Genomic DNA, 18,186 nt, shown 5'->3' on the forward strand with positions numbered 1-18,186 from the left:
GAACGGAACGAGTTCTAGAAGCCTATTGGCAATGTGCACAAGAAATAGCTCCAGTGGTTTGTGAGATTAGCTCCGGACACGAAGACACACAGACTGACACTGCAGAGCCACGCCATAGAAACGTACATTCCATGTAGTGTACTTGTTTTACTGTGCAGCATTTCAATGTTCATATAAATATCATATGTAAACGTCGGTTCCCTCCCAGTGGACACATTTACTGTACCTGAAAGGGCTTCCAGAGCTCCACTGTCCCGTCATCAGATGCAGTGGCAACGATCATGTCCTCCGCCATGACGTCTGTGCTGTCATCTGCAGGAACGTGAGGACGTTAGAGAGGCAGGGTCTGAAATTCCCTAAAGGGGCACTTTTGACAAAACTAGCAGCTGATCTACAAGCTCACAAGGCATATGCCTTGTGTGAACACAACATTATGTGTGCACGTGCCTGGTCATCTGAAACGACAGTCAATGCAAATGTGCACAGTGCGAAGTACTGTGCGCTGTATGAAGGCTTTTACAATGGTATGTATGAAGGCACAGGACAGGTTGCCCTCTATGGATGTGTGAGCATGCCACGTGCATGCGTGTGGCAGTTATGAGGCATACTTTTAGGAGGAAGAATAGAACAGTGGTGAAGGCGCTGCCGGTGTGCAGAAATGTGGCTGATCTCCATGCCAGTGTCCCACTTCCACACATGTAGAGAGCCCTCCACACTGCCTGCCATCACATACTCCCCCTGTGTACACACACACACACACACACACACACACACACACACACACACACACACACACACACACACACACACACACACACACACACACACACACACACACACACACACACACACACACACACACACACACACACACACACACACACACACACACTAATGAACCAAAATGGTAGCTTTAATGAACCAAAATGGTTGCTTCTTGTGCAAGCTACTTAACCATTTCATGTTGACCATGAACCACTAAAATAATAAAAACACCTGCCAAGCACTTCAAAGTATGCTACAACTAATGTACGGTACAGTACAGTACATACTTTGCCTTACCTTCTACATATAGTTGCTATTCTTAATTATTTTTGTTATTGATGGCCGAATTAAGAGAAACCAAAACCTTTTACTCTTGTGCAGTTAGTTGTTTATAAGATGCAACAATACAAAAAAATGAAATCTTGAATATTAATAATGTATTAATACATTTATAATAATGTATTAATGGACTGTGACGTCCCCACTCACCAGACAGCATAGAGAGATGAGGGGACATGTCCAGGAGATCTCCCTGAGACTCTGGCCTGCTTGCAGGTCCCACACAAGCAGCCTGCCATCATTGGAGGAGCTTACCTGAGATAGAGATACATAGAGAACAATGTCAGGTGAAAGTCATTATGGTTTAATTCTGTTTATTTATTGTTTAACATTTCACTGTATTTCTGTCATTTTCTGCCACATTAACCCTGGCCGCTTGCGTAATTATTTTTGCCACTTCACACAGGTGTGATTTTTCTTATTTAGATATGAGGCAGATTCTAAAAACTCTTAACCCATTCTGACCGGGCACCCATTTTGGTGTTCAGCATCATGTTATGCTTTAGCTATTGGAAAATAGCAGATCTACAAGCTCATATCGCGCCACCGAGTGGCGCGATACGAGCTTGTAGGTCTGCTATTTTTGAAAAATTCGAAGAACGACTGACATTTCTAGAATCTGATCTCAGGTCAGAATGGGTTCATCAGACCAGTGTGTGTCCAGTGGAAACCTCGTATGAATCTGATCTCAGGTCAGAATGGGTTAATTGCAAAAGTAGCAGATGGACAAGCTCAAAAAGCATTGCTTTGCACCGTGTTTGGTGTTTGTGAATCTGCTACTTTCGGTGCATTTGTGTGACTTTGTAGTCAGTGTGATTTGTAGTCAGTAGGTTGTTAATTTACGGAAAAGAACACAAATAGATAGAATAATATAATATGGAGATAAGAGGTTTCTTCCCAACAACAGCTTTATATAGCATCAACTAAAATTATACAGAGGCAGTTCCCAGCTTGAAAGATATAATAACATACTACATGTGTGGTCTACATGGGTTAACTCTTGGGAGTGAATCGCAGTGTCTGTGTTGGTTCTGTAAGGAAGTCTCACCACACAGTGTGAGGTCCAGACGCAGCCAGTGATCCAGTCTCTGTGAGAGTGAGGGAGAGACTTGGAGAGAACTGCTGGAGATGAGCTTACATCCCACACCATCAGAGCCTGCAGTAAACACATTCTCATTAACATGGTGGACTCATCATGGCCACCCACCATTTCAGGTACTGTAGGTACCTGAAATGGTACCTACACTCGCCTGATCGCAATTACCGGTATCGCTAGAATGGTTTACATTCGTCTGTATGAAAACAGCTGGAACGAAACGAACTAAACAGAAATGTCATATTTCCATCGTTATTTTCATTTAGTCTACGCTCTTTTAATGACGTCATCTTGGTGTTCCTTTCCCAGGATTTAACCAGCCAGTGAGGACATGTGGCTGTGGATGTTAAGGCCTGTTTTGGCCATAGTACATAGTAGACTGAGAGAGCTTGTTAAAGCACTATGCTGTGATCATTGCTATAGAGAAAATATATTTTCAGGTATTAAAGTGGCAAACTTTCATCTAAGAGAGAGTAGCCATTTATCAGCTTCATTGTTATAGTGTTCCAGTTTTGTCTGCTCTTGTTTGATCTGTATCCTGAGTTCTCTATCCTAATTGGAGAAATATCCTGATTGGATAAAAGCCTAAAAACAGAAATGTATTTATTTATGTTTCCAAAATGCGCACTCATGCACGCACACACGCACGCACCCACACAAACCTGATCTTTTCCACCAGAGAGTAGTTCCAGACCGTCAGGGCTGAAAGCCAAGCAGGTGACCCCTCCACTGTGACCCCGCAGTACACAGGCAGCAGTGGGGTCAGGGGTCATGTTCCTCAGCTCGTCTATGGACCACAGAGCGATGGTGAAGTCATCTGAATGACAGCAAAAGTAGAGTTGGTGAACAAACACAAAGCAATTTAATGTAGCTCATCCCTTTGTAGCAGGAGAAATGTCCTGTGAAAAGAAACTAAAAAAGCATCCTTTGGGCGTTGGGCCCCATCCTACCTGAGAGCCGCCTCATAACCCCTCTCCCATACCCCCTCTCCCATCTTCCAAGCAGTTCCTACATGTGAAAGCCCCCAAGACTTAATTATCTTCCTTTTTAATTGAATGTCGATAAAGATTTTCTCTGTTTTATTTATTTATTTTAGTTAGTCTTTAGGTTAGGGTTTATCTCCATCGATACTCACCAGAGGCAGAAGCCAGATGTGTGGAGTTTTGGGCGAGAGCCAGGACGGGGCCTTGCTGCATCTGAATCTTTCCCACTAACTCAAGGCCTTCCAGCGTGGCGGTCTCCTCCTCTCTTCTGGTCCTCCACACCCTCAGTGACTTGTCCGCACCGCCAGACACCAGCAGCTCAGGGACCTTTGTCTGGGTGTCTGCAGCCAGCCACATCAGGCACAGGACGGACACATGGAGGTCCACACTGGCCCATATCCTCTCAGCTGAAATAATGCATGCACACACTTACTTTACTGATCATGATCTTTTGTAAGACATGCGTTTCGCTCCGTTCGATAGAGCGCGAGATTAAATACTGTGTCCACTTGTGATTTTGTAACCTGACACGCAAGCACACACGCACGCACGCACACACACCTGATTTGAGGTTGAAGAGCTTTAGTCCGTCTCCATGGTAGCCAACAGCAATGCAATCAGTGGTTGAGGCTGTACACAGAGCTGCGGGCATGGAGCTCCTGAGTTTCTTCGCAGGAGGCTCCTGGTCATACAGAGAGAATGCTAGCATACTAAGAATTTATATAAAAACACAACTCGATGTTAGTTCTGGGTAATGTTTTATATATATATATATAGATATATATATAGATAGTTGTTTTGGAAGGAAAGTTCAATAATTGATTCTATGAAGTCAAAGTCATCATTTAGGAGATTACAGTACCTGGTCTTCAGTGAACCTAGCCACTGAACAGCCCAGTCCCCCTGACCATAGCTGGAGCTGTGATAGAAGAGACAAGGCATTGCCATCACGAAGAGGGAGTATTGTGGTACTCAGAGTATAAAACACAGCATATGGAACAACGATGGAAACGCAAGACCCATACAGTAAATGAGCAAAGCAATTGTCCAAGATGAAATCTTATAATAATAATAGTACCTGTTTGTTGTGTCAGTGGTTAAAGAATAATTATTACATCACGATAGGGGCGTGGTGGTTGATCCATTTGGCCCAGCATTACAAACCTGGTTTCAACCTGTAGACTAAAGCCCAAACCACACCAAAGGGTCGGGTTGAGACAAAACGTTTTTTTAAGGACCACACCAATGCAACTCATTGCGACTCAATGAGTTGCATTGGTGTGGTTTACCTTAGAAACATTTTTGTTTTACACACTGGGGTTTAGCTCTTCTCAATCACATGAACCTGTAGTCTCGTGTAGCCAGATGATCAGAGATCTCAGCCTACTGATATGTCTGGAGAAATCTAAATTCATTGTACATGGTTGAACGGTATGTGCTTGAACGATGGAGAAAACCAGCAGCGCCTAATGCTTTGAATGAAGTGTATAGGTCTTAGGTTGTTAAAAGAAAAGATATGTGTACGGTATCCGTCACACACACACACACACACACACACACACACACACACACACACACACACACACACACACACACACACACACACACACACACACACACACACACACACACACACACACACACACACACACACACACACACACACACACACACACACACACACACACACACACACACACACACACACACACACACACACTTTTCCTACATTATGCCTCATTTGCATATTTAAAAATGTAATTTTTTTGTAATACAATAAATCATTGTCTTCGAGTAAGTACTCAATTGGGGAAGTTTAATGGTGATAACAATCTAATATAGGTATGGTTTTGCCCACTCAATTCATAATTAACATTTCAATTTTGGAGCTCTGGCTCATGGACTAAGAACCAAAAAGAACTGAACCGGTTCCCACTGGGAACCAACAGGTGGAAAAGGGGCCACAGTGTGTAAAGCAAGCCTCACCTTAAAGTCAGAGCCGGCCGTCAGCAGCCTGGTTCCTCCATCCAGGAAGGAGAGTGCCTCTGTGGCTCCCCAGTGAGCCTGATAGCGCCCCACACAGGTGGACGTTGGTACTGACCACAGCCTCACCTCCCCGGAAATACTTCCAGAACAGAGCATGGAGGAGGAGCTGGAGAAGGAGAGGCAGCGCACGGACCCCTGGTGACCAGAGAGGGACTGGGGGGACAACAACACAGTTTAGATTTTAAGCACCTGCATTTTAGCCGAAGCTCTTATTAATAAAAAGCAGGCAATGAATAAAAGTTTTAGCCTGGATCCAGTCAATAGATCTCTGAGTGGACTTCAGGAAGCTTCAGTCTGATAATCAGGCTATAAAAGTTTAGTTTTAGCTTGATTTCATTGTGTATTTAAAGGACGCATGGAGGGGAAATCAAAGACACAGGGCTCTATTTCTGTCCATGCTAAACCCCATATCCAACTACGGTACTTTTGCCTTTTATTTTATTTTTTGCTATCTTGAAAATATTTTTTTAATAGTTCAACAAGCCGATCTACATCAACAACACGCTGTGAGCTTGATTGGCTATTTTGTATATTTTGTACTATTTTTCAAAATAGTAAAAAAAGGCAAAGAAGTTTAGGGATAAGGGGTTTAGCATGGACGAAAATAGAGCCCACAGTCTTCCGCTCACATTGGGAGCACTTGTTTAAGGACACTCCCGGGTCATACGACGGGCAGAGAATGGCAATGGCAGAGTGTGTTTGTAAAAACACAGTGTGTAAAACATAAAAAGACCATAGTGGCGACTGACTGGTGACCAAGGCTGCTTCTTGGAACTCATGGAAGCTTTGCTGCTGAGAAGGCCTGCTTAAATTTGACAGGTTACAATCTTATTGTTGACTTGCTATATTGTTGTTGCTGCGAGAGTGAGGTCTAGCCAACACCAACTCGGGGTTCCTGGATCGCTGCCCTCCACAAATTCCTATCCAACATCAGGTTCTTGAGCTCTGCAGTGTTGTCAGCCAAGCTGTCGCGCCGCAGCACGTCTACATAGGTGTTACACTTCTTTCCCCTCCTGGCTTTGCCCTGGGTTGGGTCAATTTACTTGCCTCAAGTTCTGGGTGCTATATTGCTATATTATTTCATGCTTACCGTCAATGTTTTATTTTGGAGCCAATTCCAGACAACCACAGAGCCATTCCAGCATCCCCCAGCTAGAAGGTGACCTTCAGGGTCAAAGGTCACACAGTTCAGAGGGCTGGTGCTTGGCAGGGTGGCCACCTGTTGACCTTTTGGAGAAGACCACACCTGTACGGCACAGCAGCATCGTTTAGAGAATATATGAATCATAATGGAGGTAATGCATGGATGAAGTACTGTCATTTGAATTAACGAACCTTCAGTGTGAAGTCCAAGGACACAGTTGCCAGGTGCTTCCTGTCTGCGGTGACATCACTTCCCGTTATCGTGTTCGAGTGAGCGTCAATTAGACCAGTCCTGTGAAGAGAAGCAACAAGCAATCCAGTCGATGAATAAATTAGTTTAATTGGTGATGCTTTAACTTGCCCATTGGTATCGCCACCAATAGATAAGATATGTTACAATAATTATTAGTATAAACTCTCACCTGCAGCCATTGTCAGTATCCCACAGCTCAATGCGTCCATCAAACGAGGTCGTAGAGAGAAGCCCCTCCCTCAAGAAGACACAGCTAGTGATTCCGTCACAGCTGCTCACCAGTGACTTCACTTCCTGCTCACAGGAATGAGACAGTTCATTGGCTCATCTTTTTGATCCATTTAAAAAAGAAATCCCAATGTAGTCGTTATGCCAATTGTGTTAGTTGGAATGCCCGGCCAAGACCGATGCACTGTGTAGGACTCAAAGGATTTGGGCATATTTGGGTTATTATCATGCGTGGAAGTACAAAATAATGGTAAATGGTGAATTTATATAGTACTTTTATCCATGGAAACCATGAAGGCACCATCCTGCTCACCAGGAGCAATTAGGGGTTCAGCGTCTTGACACTTGAGCAAGGATCAAACTTGGGAACCTTCAGGTGGCCACTCTACCCATTTTCCACTGCTGCCCGAAATACTACCTGAATTAGAAACCTATACTAAATGCTGTTTCACATGGTGGTAGCATTTAAAGTCATTTCGGTGACATGGACAGTGACAGTTCTCAGAGTTTGGTACCAACCTGTCCAGTGTGTGTGTGGATGAGATGCAAGGTGCCCTGTCCGGTGCCAACCACCACCAGCTGTCCATCTGGACTCAGTGCCACACAGCTGGGCTCAGAGCTGAATGTCGACACCAGCTCACTAGGTTGAAACACACAGGACAGTGAGGACACCCCACACACCCCATATTGGTTACCTCAGTGATTGTCAACGTTTTTCATTTCAAGGACCCCCAGTTAGATATTCATTAGTCCACGGATCATTCGATTCCATTTGATTAATCGCTGGGACGCCAATCTACACTGTTAAATCCTCAGAGGAAACAAATAGACCTGTAAGGGTCCCTGGTGGTCCCGGCCCCGACCTCGAGAAACAGTTACCTGTGACCTCCTAAAGTAAGTAGTAAGTAAGTATATATTAATTATCATTTCTCTTCCTTGAAAAAAATAGAAACCGATAGAGGCAATGTGCAGAGTGTGGAATTACAGACAATCTGTAGCATTCAGCAAGACTGTGGAAGAACTACTGTAGCTTGAGGTTTGAGAGACTTGGCACTGGCCAACCACGGACACAACCTGCTCACCTGTTCCTTCTTACTGGCCAACCACGGACACAACCTGCTCACCTGTTCCTTCTTACTGGCCAACCACGGACACAACCTGCTCACCTGTTCCTTCTTACTGGCCAACCACGGACACAACCTGCTCACCTGTTCCTTCTTACTGGCCAACCACGGACACAACCTGCTCACCTGTTCCTTCTTACTGGCCAACCACGGACACAACCTGCTCACCTGTTCCTTCTTACTGGCCAACCACGGACACAACCTGCTCACCTGTTCCTTCTTACTGGCCAACCACGGACACAACCTGCTCACCTGTTCCTTCTTACTGGCCAACCACGGACACAACCTGCTCACCTGTTCCTTCTTACTGGCCAACCACGGACACAACCTGCTCACCTGTTCCTTCTTACTGGCCAACCACGGACACAACCTGCTCACCTGTTCCTTCTTACTGGCCAACCACGGACACAACCTGCTCACCTGTTCCTTCTTACTGGCCAACCACGGACACAACCTGCTCACCTGTTCCTTCTTACTGGCCAACCACGGACACAACCTGCTCACCTGTTCCTTCTTACTGGCCAACCACGGACACAACCTGCTCACCTGTTCCTTCTTACTGGCCAACCACGGACACAACCTGCTCACCTGTTCCTTCTTACTGGCCAACCACGGACACAACCTGCTCACCTGTTCCTTCTTACTGGCCAACCACGGACACAACCTGCTCACCTGTTCCTTCTTACTGGCCAACCACGGACACAACCTGCTCACCTGTTCCTTCTCGGAATCCTGTCGTCGTTGTTTAACAAACGGACGGCCCGAACGCCTCCTTTACCCATCATGCCTCGTGCCCAGCGGTGAGCAGAGGCGTGAGGAGGCTCGTTGAGGGCCTGCTGGACATAAAGGGCTGGCCAGGAGGACAGGAGAGCAGCATGGCGTCGCAGGAAGTCTCTGCACTCCTCCATGTTTCCCTGGCGGGCAGCTGAGAGGAGACGAGACAGGTGTATGAGACACGGATAACGGTAGTATACCCTTTTTGAAAAATGTCAGATGCACACAAGCAAAGAGTAATACAATTATAAAAGTAATACATTATTAATTATATCTATATTTCATAATTCACAACATATATTACCAGAGAGTTTAAGCTCGCTCTCCTTGTCTGTAGGAGAGAGAAGAAAGAAAAAAAAGGCAAAACCGATTGAGACCCTACATTTGTACAATATGCTTCAAATGAACTCCCGTATGATAAGTTATGTGAGTTAAGTCCTCTCTGCTCACCGTACAGGCTGTATGTCTCCAGGAGGTGGTGCAGAAAGCCATGGCGCACATTAGCATACAGGAAGTAGTAGCTGGAGAGAAGAGAGCCGAGTTCCTCCCACTGGTCGCTTCCCATCTAAACAAACCCAAACAGTTACAGTACATAGTATACACGAACTATGAAATGAAACCCTGTTTTTCCTCCATCTTAACCAGGAGCCACCATTGTGGCCCCTTTTCCACCAGGGTTGAACAGGTTCAGTTATTTTCTGACGCTTAATATTGAACCAGTGAATCAGTTCAGAACCATAAAAGTTGGTTCGAAAAAAAAACAACAAAAAAACAAAAGCTGCCAGTTCCGTGAAAGCACCAAGGTTCCAAGAATTTAGAACGGACATAGGCGATTTTAGGCACTCCCAGCAGGGGGGACACACAGATTTTTTTTTAAATAAATGTAGCCCCTCCTATACACAGGTTTAATGTTTGTCATATTGTCTCTTGATTGTTAATGGCGTTTAATGTTTGTGTTTGCACAGTTTGTTTTACATCACCATTACATCACCATATCAACATGAGTTAGACTTTAATATATTAGCGCCACTCACTCCACACGGGTGTGATTTTTTAAATAAGTTACAATTGATATAAAATATAAATATATATTTAACTTTTTCCCGTAAAATCGCCTATGAGAACGGAACCAGTTCTAGAACCAAGCATCTTTTGGTGGATAAGGGGCTTGTGTGATGGTCCGGATGGGGAGACTAGTACCTACCCTAGGGGACACGGGGAGAACATGCAAACCCCACACAGAAAGGCCCTTTCGCCAACCCCACCTCGGGTATGGGCACTGATGACGTGGAAGAGAGAATACGTCCTCAGCACCCACCACAGCGTCCCCAAAGGGGAATCGAACCCAGGACCTTCTAGCTGTGAGGCGACAGCACTACTGACTGTGTCACTGACGTGCCCCCATGGGACAGAAGTCCTGATCTGAGCGTGCTCTACTGTCAGTTGATTAAAAGGACAGCTGGGGCTAGACTCTCAGTGAGTGAACAGTGTGTACAGTAGAAACAGTCCGCACTCATAGTGTGAACTTTCTTTTTTATTTACCGCAGCAGCAGTCATGACAAACGGACAGGTTGTTTCGGCTACTCAGGCCTTCCATAGTCAGCGTTTTTGAAAACATAAAAAACACTGATGAAAGCCTGAGTAGCCGAAACGCGTCAGTTTGAGTGCGGACTGTTTCTATAGAGTGATTAGATTAGTGACCAGGTGAGAAGGCAGATTACTGACCAGGTGAGAAGGCAGATGCATGATAGAGGTGGCTTCACAGTGAAGGAAGGTGTTATTTCCCTGTGGGTCCGCCAGATTCCAGTGATAAGCTGAGAAATAGAGAGAGAAACACTGTACAGTGGTTCTCAACCTGTGGACTGAGGCCCACTGGTGGGCCATCAGGTGGGCCCCCATACAACCGGCAAAACACTAAGATTGTAATGGTAATATTTGCCTACTGCAACCACACTACAAATGTCATGGTATATTCTTCTTTCAAAACTTGAAAAGTGAGTTCTCATTGAGATTCCGATACATAGAGTATACAATGTTAGTTCAACTGATCCAAGCCGGAACACAATCCAACAGTGAGGAACAGGAATCGGTTCCATCACTTTTGGAACCGTTACAGGAACCGGTTTTATCACGCTGGCATGTGGATGGACTTCAGTCAGGTCTGATATGCATGATTTACAATACCGGTGGTTCTTAAATGTATGACTGTGTGTCTGTGTTTCACCTGCCAAGACGAGGTGAGCCCTGCTTCTGTCGGCGTAGCAGCATAGCAGCTCCTCAAAGGTCTGCCTCACGTCTGGATTGGTCAGGGCCAAAACGTCATCGGTGTTATGGCCGTGAGATGCACCAATAAGGCTGCAAGTGAAAATGAAAATGTTTTTCCAAAACTGATCAAACACGCTCACTTTTTGGCCTTTTTGGCCTCTGGATTACCAAGTAAGTAAACTACCGGTAGTTGTTTTATACTGGTCAGCGTACTAGCGTACAGCGTTGCTGTTGGGCAGAAACCTTGTTGTATGTCCAAAACCTGAAGATTTAATATGGAAATACAAGCTAATGTAATCATCGAGGGACAAACTCACTGGCAGAGTTCACAGTCAGTTCATTGACCAAGCGTACCTCTGTAAACTCCACAGTCAGTTCAGTGACCAAGCGTACCTCTGTAAACTCCACAGTCAGTTCAGTGACCAAGCGTACCTCTGTAAACTCCACAGTCAGTTCAGTGACCAAGCGTACATCTGTAAACTCCGCACCATGTGACCAAGCGTACCTCTGTAAACTTCGCACCATGTGACCAAGCGTACCTCTGTAAACTCCGCACCATGTGACCAAGCGTACCTCTGTAAACTCCGCACCATGTGACCAAGCGTACCTCTGTAAACTCCGCACCATGTGACCAAGCGTACCTCTGTAAACTCTGCACCATGTGACCAAGCGTACCTCTGTAAACTCCGCACCATGTGACCAAGCGTACCTCTGTAAACTCCGCACCATGTGACCAAGCGTACCTCTGTAAACTCTGCACCATGTGACCAAGCGTACCTCTGTAAACTCCACACCATGTGACCAAGCGTACCTCTGTAAACTCCGCACCATGTGGGTGAACGTGGCCATGGGAACGCGTCCTTGGGGCCGAGGCTTCCTGGACAGGCGTAGTATTTCCTGCCATGTGACCCGCTCTTCCTGTGAGGAGAGGTCACTGCAGGTACTCAGTATGGCGTATAGGTCTCTCTCCCTCAGGCCTACAAGATAAGAGGAGAATATGCACTTTGCAAAAAGAGCGCTAAAGAATATGAAAATGAACATGGTTTAGTTTGTGTGCCTCTGCATCTTGCTTTTCCTGTATTTTTCTCTGTTTACCCTTTTTTACTGATATGTTGTGCCGATGCTGTTTTTTTCCCCTTTCCTATTGTCTTATTTATTTTATTTGTTTTGTTTGAAAAGAAGTCTTCATCTATTGTGCTGTGAATTGGGGGGTGCAACAGCTTGATAGAACTAATGGATTTGATTGATTACAATACATTTTAATACCACAATATTCATATTTGTGGTGAAAGCTCACCAGCCGTGCTGACAGTGAGAGCTGCCAGGGCCCAGCGGAGACCAGTCACCCCTCGGTACTGGGAGCACAGTCTGTCCAGACTGTAGTGAACCAGCTGGCTCAGTGATGGAGGCAGTCTCTCAAGGCACTCCTTCATCTAGGGAGCACACACAGAGAGATATACAGTACAGACACCACACCACCACCACCACCAGATAAGAAATGATTTACTTTTATTATTTATATTTTTTGCTTTACTATTCTCTCCCCCACACAGCTACTTGTCTCTCTTCAATGTTAAGAGGCTGAAAACAGACCTTGTCAAAGGACGCAAAGTTTCTCAAGTCTTCACAGGCCAGGTGGAGATACAAAGGACTCACTGCTCCTTTCTTCATCATCAGGGTCTGGAGCTACACGCACGCACACGCGCACAAGCACACACGCACACGCACACACACACACACACACACACACACACACACACACACACACACACACACACACACACACACACACACACACACACACACACACACACACACACACACACACACACACACACACACACACACACGCGCACACTCTGAGTCTCATGTACAAAACAACAATCCATGAAGATTCTACATTTAAGGCTAATTTAAATGTCAGCAGACACTGTAGACACATGTATGAATATTAAACAGCCTTTATCTCAAGTAATAAAGAGAGGCACCGGTAATTGACAGTGGAGTCACATGAGCACCAAGCGTGATAAGAACCTGGTTGTTGAACGCAGAGTCACTGAGTTTCTTTCCAAAGACATCAAGGCCCTTCTGGACGATCTCCTTCCGGTCGAGCATGGACAGCTGTCCCAGGACTAACGACATGGCTCCTTTCTTCTTGGCCAGAGTTTGCAGCAGGGCTGAATTGGATGTGACGCTTATCACCAAACACGTACCCTGATAGCAATACAAGAATACATCATATTACTTACTGTACACAACCTCACTGTGAAATAGTCCCATAGCAGGTATCCTCGGAACCCATTCGTGTACTTACTTAGTAAATATATTCTTTGGTAACTGCGTGGTTAAATACGAGTTTAGAAAACTCTGGTGCATTGACCAGTCGTTCCCGATTCGGTATTATGGAGACAAGTTTGATGATATGGTATCATGTTCAATGACTAATAGGACTAATAGTCAAGGACTGACTTATACTGTACAAACTGACCCGTGGGACCTGCTGTGGTATCCAATCAGAGTTCAGCTGGCCTCTGCGGTCGCAGACGAGGTCCGCCCCATCTACCAGCAAGGTCAGTCGCTGGCCCTTCTGGTCCTCACTCAACATGGAGTGGAAAACCGACAGCAAATCTCTATGATGGAGAAAGTTCATGTGACTGGATGAAAGGCATGGTTAACATGACACAAATACACTACCTGGCACCTGCAATTGGAACACATTTAGTTGATTCTGATTCAAGTGTCAACGCACTTGTATGACAAAGGAAGAGGAGATTCCTCCTGACTGTCCCTCATCTTCCTCAACCATTGGACGAGGCATCGTAGAAGGTTCTCCACGGAGCGTGCAGATTGGCTGGAATCCGTGGAGTAGGAGATGACATCACAGGCCAGTGTTTTGTCAGAGGCTCTGAGAGAGTTGCCAAGGGCAGCCTGTACGGAGGGACAGGGAAGAGGACAAATGACCACGGTAACAAGGGGTGAGCCGACGGTAGGGCTGTCCAGCTGGTAGTTTGAAGATGCACGCAAGATGCCCCCCCCCCCCCCACTAGTTAAAAGATCCACAGCATATCCATGCAATGAACCACCAGTGTTGTAGATATAATTGAGTACATATACTCAAGTACTGTACTTAAGTACAATTTCAAGGTATTTTTACTGGATTATTTGAGTGCATTGTGAGCTTGTAGATCTGCAATTTTCAAAAGATGTTTATGCATTTGAAAACTTTGAAATGTACGTTCTACTTTAAGCACACTTTGATAACAAAACCTTTGTACTTTTACTCAAGTAAATGTTGAATTCCTTACCCTCTCCTCCACCTATCATGAAGACAGTCTTGCCCTCTCCTCCACCTCCACCTATCATGAAGACAGTCTTACCCTCTCCTCCACCTCCACCTATCATGAAGACAGTCTTGCCCTCTCCTCCACCTCCACCTACCATGAAGATAGTCTTGCCCTCTCCTCCACCTAACATGAAGACAGTCTTGCCCTCTCCTCCACCTCCACCTATCATGAAGACAGTCGTGCCCTCTCCTCTACCTACCATGAAGACAGTCTTGCCCTCTCCTCTACCTACCATGAAGACAGTCTTGCCCTCTCCTCCTCCTCCACCTATGATGAAGACAGTCTTGCCCTCTCCTCTACCTACCATGAAGACAGTCTTACCCTCTCCTCCTCCTCTACCTACCATGAAGACAGTCTTCCCCTCTCCTCTACCTATCATGAAGACAGTCTTGCCCTCTCCTCCTCCTCTACCTACCATGAAGACAGTCTTCCCCTCTCCTCTACCTATCATGAAGACAGTCTTGCCCTCTCCTCTACCTACCATGAAGACAGTCTTGCCCTCTCCTCCACCTCCACCTATCATGAAGACAGTCTTGCCCTCTCCTCTACCTACCATGAAGACAGTCTTGCCCTCTCCTCTACCTACCATGAAGACAGTCTTTCCCTCTCCTCTACCTACCATGAAGACAGTCTTGCCCTCTCCTCTACCTACCATGAAGACAGTCTTGCCCTCTCCCGGTGCTCCCTCCACCAGCAGGATGCCTCCTTTGGACCGGGCCTCCTGGACCTTGTCCACAGCCTCAGCCAGCAGCTTGACTCTTCCGTAGAACTGCCTCTGTAGTGCCCCCTGGTGGACCTCCTGCTCGCTGACGTCCAAGCCGGCCTCTGCCTCATCGTCCTCCTGTTATTAAATCAGATCTTTAGTAAACGGCTCCAGGGTTCCATATGCTGGGCTACTGTATGTACATTGGCCTATTTGTCCTACAACAAGGTATACATACAGGGCTTAAGTGGTTGAGAAAATGTCCCTCCCTCTGTTTCTTTTACAAATTGAACCCTGAACATCTCCATATTTGTTAAACAACAATGACTCACGTCATAATTGCCAGGTGCAGCACGCTCACTATGGGTTTTTATCTCGCATTAGTTTAGAGGATACGGCTTCACGTTGCAGCGTTCAGACTATGGGTTTTCTCCCCCATTGGCTTAGAGGCACTAGAGGCAGCCAATCATGAAAAAGTGTCCACTATCGACAGTATAGCCAGATTGCACCTGGCTAAAAATTGCTCTTGGGCATCATTGTCAAAGATTTGTCATAACTGAATAGATGGACAATACATGTTTGCTAAACATGAGTAGGGACGTCTTAAGTGAATGAATCAAGTCACTTACTTCCACAAAGTGCTTCAAGACAGCCGTCCAAAGGTCCTCCAGGACCGCCTTGCCAAAGTCCTCCAGACCTTTGAGGTAGGGCTTCCCGTCCACAACCCCACCCCACTCACACGGATAACTGTCACAGAGAGGTAGCGTCAATAGGGGGGTCACTTTTCACTAAATCTCCCTTTGAATGTACAGCTCCAGGAGAATACGAGTTGAGCTGAAGAAGCACTCACTTTTCAGTCACTTTCACACCACTAGCCAACATCCTCGCCTTCAGGTCGGCCATTTTAGATTTTGCCTCTGCCGACTCTGGGGCAAAGTCCGACCTCCACGCCACTGGAACTGACCTTAGAAAGCACAGATGGATCTAAAAACCAGTACAACAACTTGGAAATGACCTTGGAAAAGTTCAATATCTACACCACTGGTTCCTGAACAAGCCCAGGTGTGCAGTCTTGTGTGACAACTCACAATATTAACATTGCAAGATATGAAACTATACAAGAAGTTATTCATTATTTTTTAATTCACTATATCAGCAGACGAATTCCCCAATGTGAGGAAAATCATATAACCTAAAATGATATTCAGAAATTTTTATTCGGAAATTTAGTAAAGGCTATAAGGCTATTTTGCAATACAGGTGTGCCTTGAGATCCTGACTTGCCTTTTGCACAAAAAGTTTGAAAACCTTAGACACTTTTGTATAAGTAAATGTGTAGGTCGCTTCGCATGCAGCCTGAAAATCCACCTGCGCTGATCATAGCAATCAAATCCAGATGTCCCGTTTGTGACATTTATTGGACCCAGTAACATCCCATCCGGATGTCACCTTTGTTTTGTGACACCCACATCGCAATTGTAATATAAGGTATAGGATGTCATGTTTTGCATTATGAAATCATGCTGTATTAAGTAAAAATGTGCACTGAAACTGTAATGATACTGCATCCATGGTGGGACCACGTTCTAACATACTTGGTGAGGTCTGGGTCCCTGTAGTAGCAGAACATCTGCTGGTGTGCCGTGTCTGGGTACAGTGCCTGGAACTGACGGATCTCCATCTCTGTGATGGACAGGCCTGCCGGGGCAGTGGCCAACTGCATGGACAATGACAGGGATGTTACACTTGGAAATGCAATAATGTGGACAGTCAGTCCTAAACATCGTATTTGAGAAACAAATCATATTTGCTTGCACTCTGAACAAAGCCATAATGCCATGACTGCACTTAATTTCAGTGAACCCACCCATAACCTAAAAACGACTGCCGCACTCATTAAAAATGCAGGCCCCGTATGAAGTTGAGATAACAACTTCTCACTCGCTTTTCTTTCTCTCTTTATCTTCCTTTTTCCTTTTCCTATTTATTTCGAGTTTGTTTTGTTTCTGTGGGTGTAAGGGGGGAAAGTTAGAGGGGATCTAAAAAAACTAGACAAAAAAACCCCACAAGACCTACAATATGATAGCCTACTGCTGCTTAATGTGATTATGTGCTGTCTCTCTGCAAATTGTGGAATTTAAAATGTAATAAAATAATAATGAATGAATGAATGAAGCCACGCGTTACCCAGCTGTACTGCGGCAGGTCGGGCAGGGCGGGCCGCGGGGGCACGAGACCGTAGCGCTCCCCCAGGATGCACAGCAGCATCTGGCTGCGACACACCTCCGACAGACACAGCTGCGTTGCGCGCTCCGACTCCTCCTCGGTCACGCCCCAGCGCAGCTCCACCTCCTGCAGGTAGAGGCAGTGTGGCGCAGCACGGCGCCGCAGCTCTGGGAAGACGCTGCGCACAAGGACGTCACGCTCGGCGTGCATGTCCCGAAAGGTGGAGGAGATGAAAACCCGCACGCCTCGCCACCTGAGGTCAACATGGAGGAGGAGAGAGGCAGAGAGTGAGGGAGGGAGGGGTGCAGGGAGAACACAGCATTGAGATAAGGAAGGTGGATAGTTTCGTTACTGCTTTAGTCAATGCTGCAATCTGTGCATTTTATTCCTACCCGAGAATTGGAAGTTATTATTTAGTATACCAGTAAGACGAGGGCGAGAAGCGACCTGGCCTGGTCTTGAGTGTACAGGGTTTGATGAGGTCAGATCAACATATGGAATGTAAGAACAGGTCAGCTTTATATATGGAGATCAAAAGGGTGGCAGCGGGGACAGTGTCTTGAGTGTAGTACAGGGTTTGATGAGGGCCCAGGTAGGGCTGGGCCTTACTTTTCGGTCCCGTTAAGAACTCATAGTTTTCGCTGGCTGCCAGGCGCAGCTGCACAAATAACTTTGGGGCAGGCCCATCTAGAGTTTAAATGGACAGGTATCAGTCAAAAGGGAGACATCGAAGAGGAAGGATGGATGGGGAAGGATAAACATATGGAATGTCAGAACAGGTTCTGACATACTGTATATCCATATACTAATTATGATGAAATCAGGGATCTCCATATGGGCTTAATTGCGATAGCAGGTCGCATTTACTATGACATCAGGGATCTCCATCCCTGAAGA

General features: G+C 45.8%; 1 protein-coding gene across 2 annotated transcripts in view; it reads right to left on the reverse strand.

The window, feature by feature from the left end:
- tep1 (telomerase-associated protein 1) overlaps positions 1-18,186 on the reverse strand; it is a 44,563-nt gene that overhangs the window by 5,423 nt on the left and 20,954 nt on the right. The window contains exons 19-47 of one of the 2 annotated variants that reach the window (XM_080778316.1): positions 17,251-17,542; positions 16,659-16,780; positions 15,914-16,027; positions 15,693-15,810; positions 15,013-15,201; positions 13,766-13,944; positions 13,505-13,646; positions 13,051-13,230; positions 12,610-12,702; positions 12,314-12,449; positions 11,828-11,993; positions 10,976-11,106; positions 10,477-10,565; positions 9,202-9,316; positions 9,056-9,082; positions 8,692-8,902; positions 7,373-7,493; positions 6,795-6,919; positions 6,565-6,664; positions 6,320-6,475; positions 5,170-5,382; positions 4,046-4,102; positions 3,745-3,865; positions 3,336-3,590; positions 2,863-3,017; positions 2,153-2,260; positions 1,255-1,359; positions 609-738; positions 227-312 (exon numbers count right to left, since the gene is read on the reverse strand). In XM_080778316.1, the coding sequence (XP_080634442.1) occupies positions 227-312; positions 609-738; positions 1,255-1,359; positions 2,153-2,260; positions 2,863-3,017; positions 3,336-3,590; positions 3,745-3,865; positions 4,046-4,102; positions 5,170-5,382; positions 6,320-6,475; positions 6,565-6,664; positions 6,795-6,919; positions 7,373-7,493; positions 8,692-8,902; positions 9,056-9,082; positions 9,202-9,316; positions 10,477-10,565; positions 10,976-11,106; positions 11,828-11,993; positions 12,314-12,449; positions 12,610-12,702; positions 13,051-13,230; positions 13,505-13,646; positions 13,766-13,944; positions 15,013-15,201; positions 15,693-15,810; positions 15,914-16,027; positions 16,659-16,780; positions 17,251-17,542 (4,036 nt within the window). The remainder of the gene's footprint in view (positions 1-226; positions 313-608; positions 739-1,254; positions 1,360-2,152; positions 2,261-2,862; positions 3,018-3,335; positions 3,591-3,744; positions 3,866-4,045; positions 4,103-5,169; positions 5,383-6,319; positions 6,476-6,564; positions 6,665-6,794; positions 6,920-7,372; positions 7,494-8,691; positions 8,903-9,055; positions 9,083-9,201; positions 9,317-10,476; positions 10,566-10,975; positions 11,107-11,827; positions 11,994-12,313; positions 12,450-12,609; positions 12,703-13,050; positions 13,231-13,504; positions 13,647-13,765; positions 13,945-15,012; positions 15,202-15,692; positions 15,811-15,913; positions 16,028-16,658; positions 16,781-17,250; positions 17,543-18,186) is intronic. The other variant, XM_080778317.1, reaches the window with a different exon arrangement.

This window comes from Protomyctophum bolini (assembly GCF_963924005.1).
Source record: "Protomyctophum bolini genome assembly, chromosome: 12".
NCBI lineage: Eukaryota > Metazoa > Chordata > Actinopteri > Myctophiformes > Myctophidae > Protomyctophum > Protomyctophum bolini.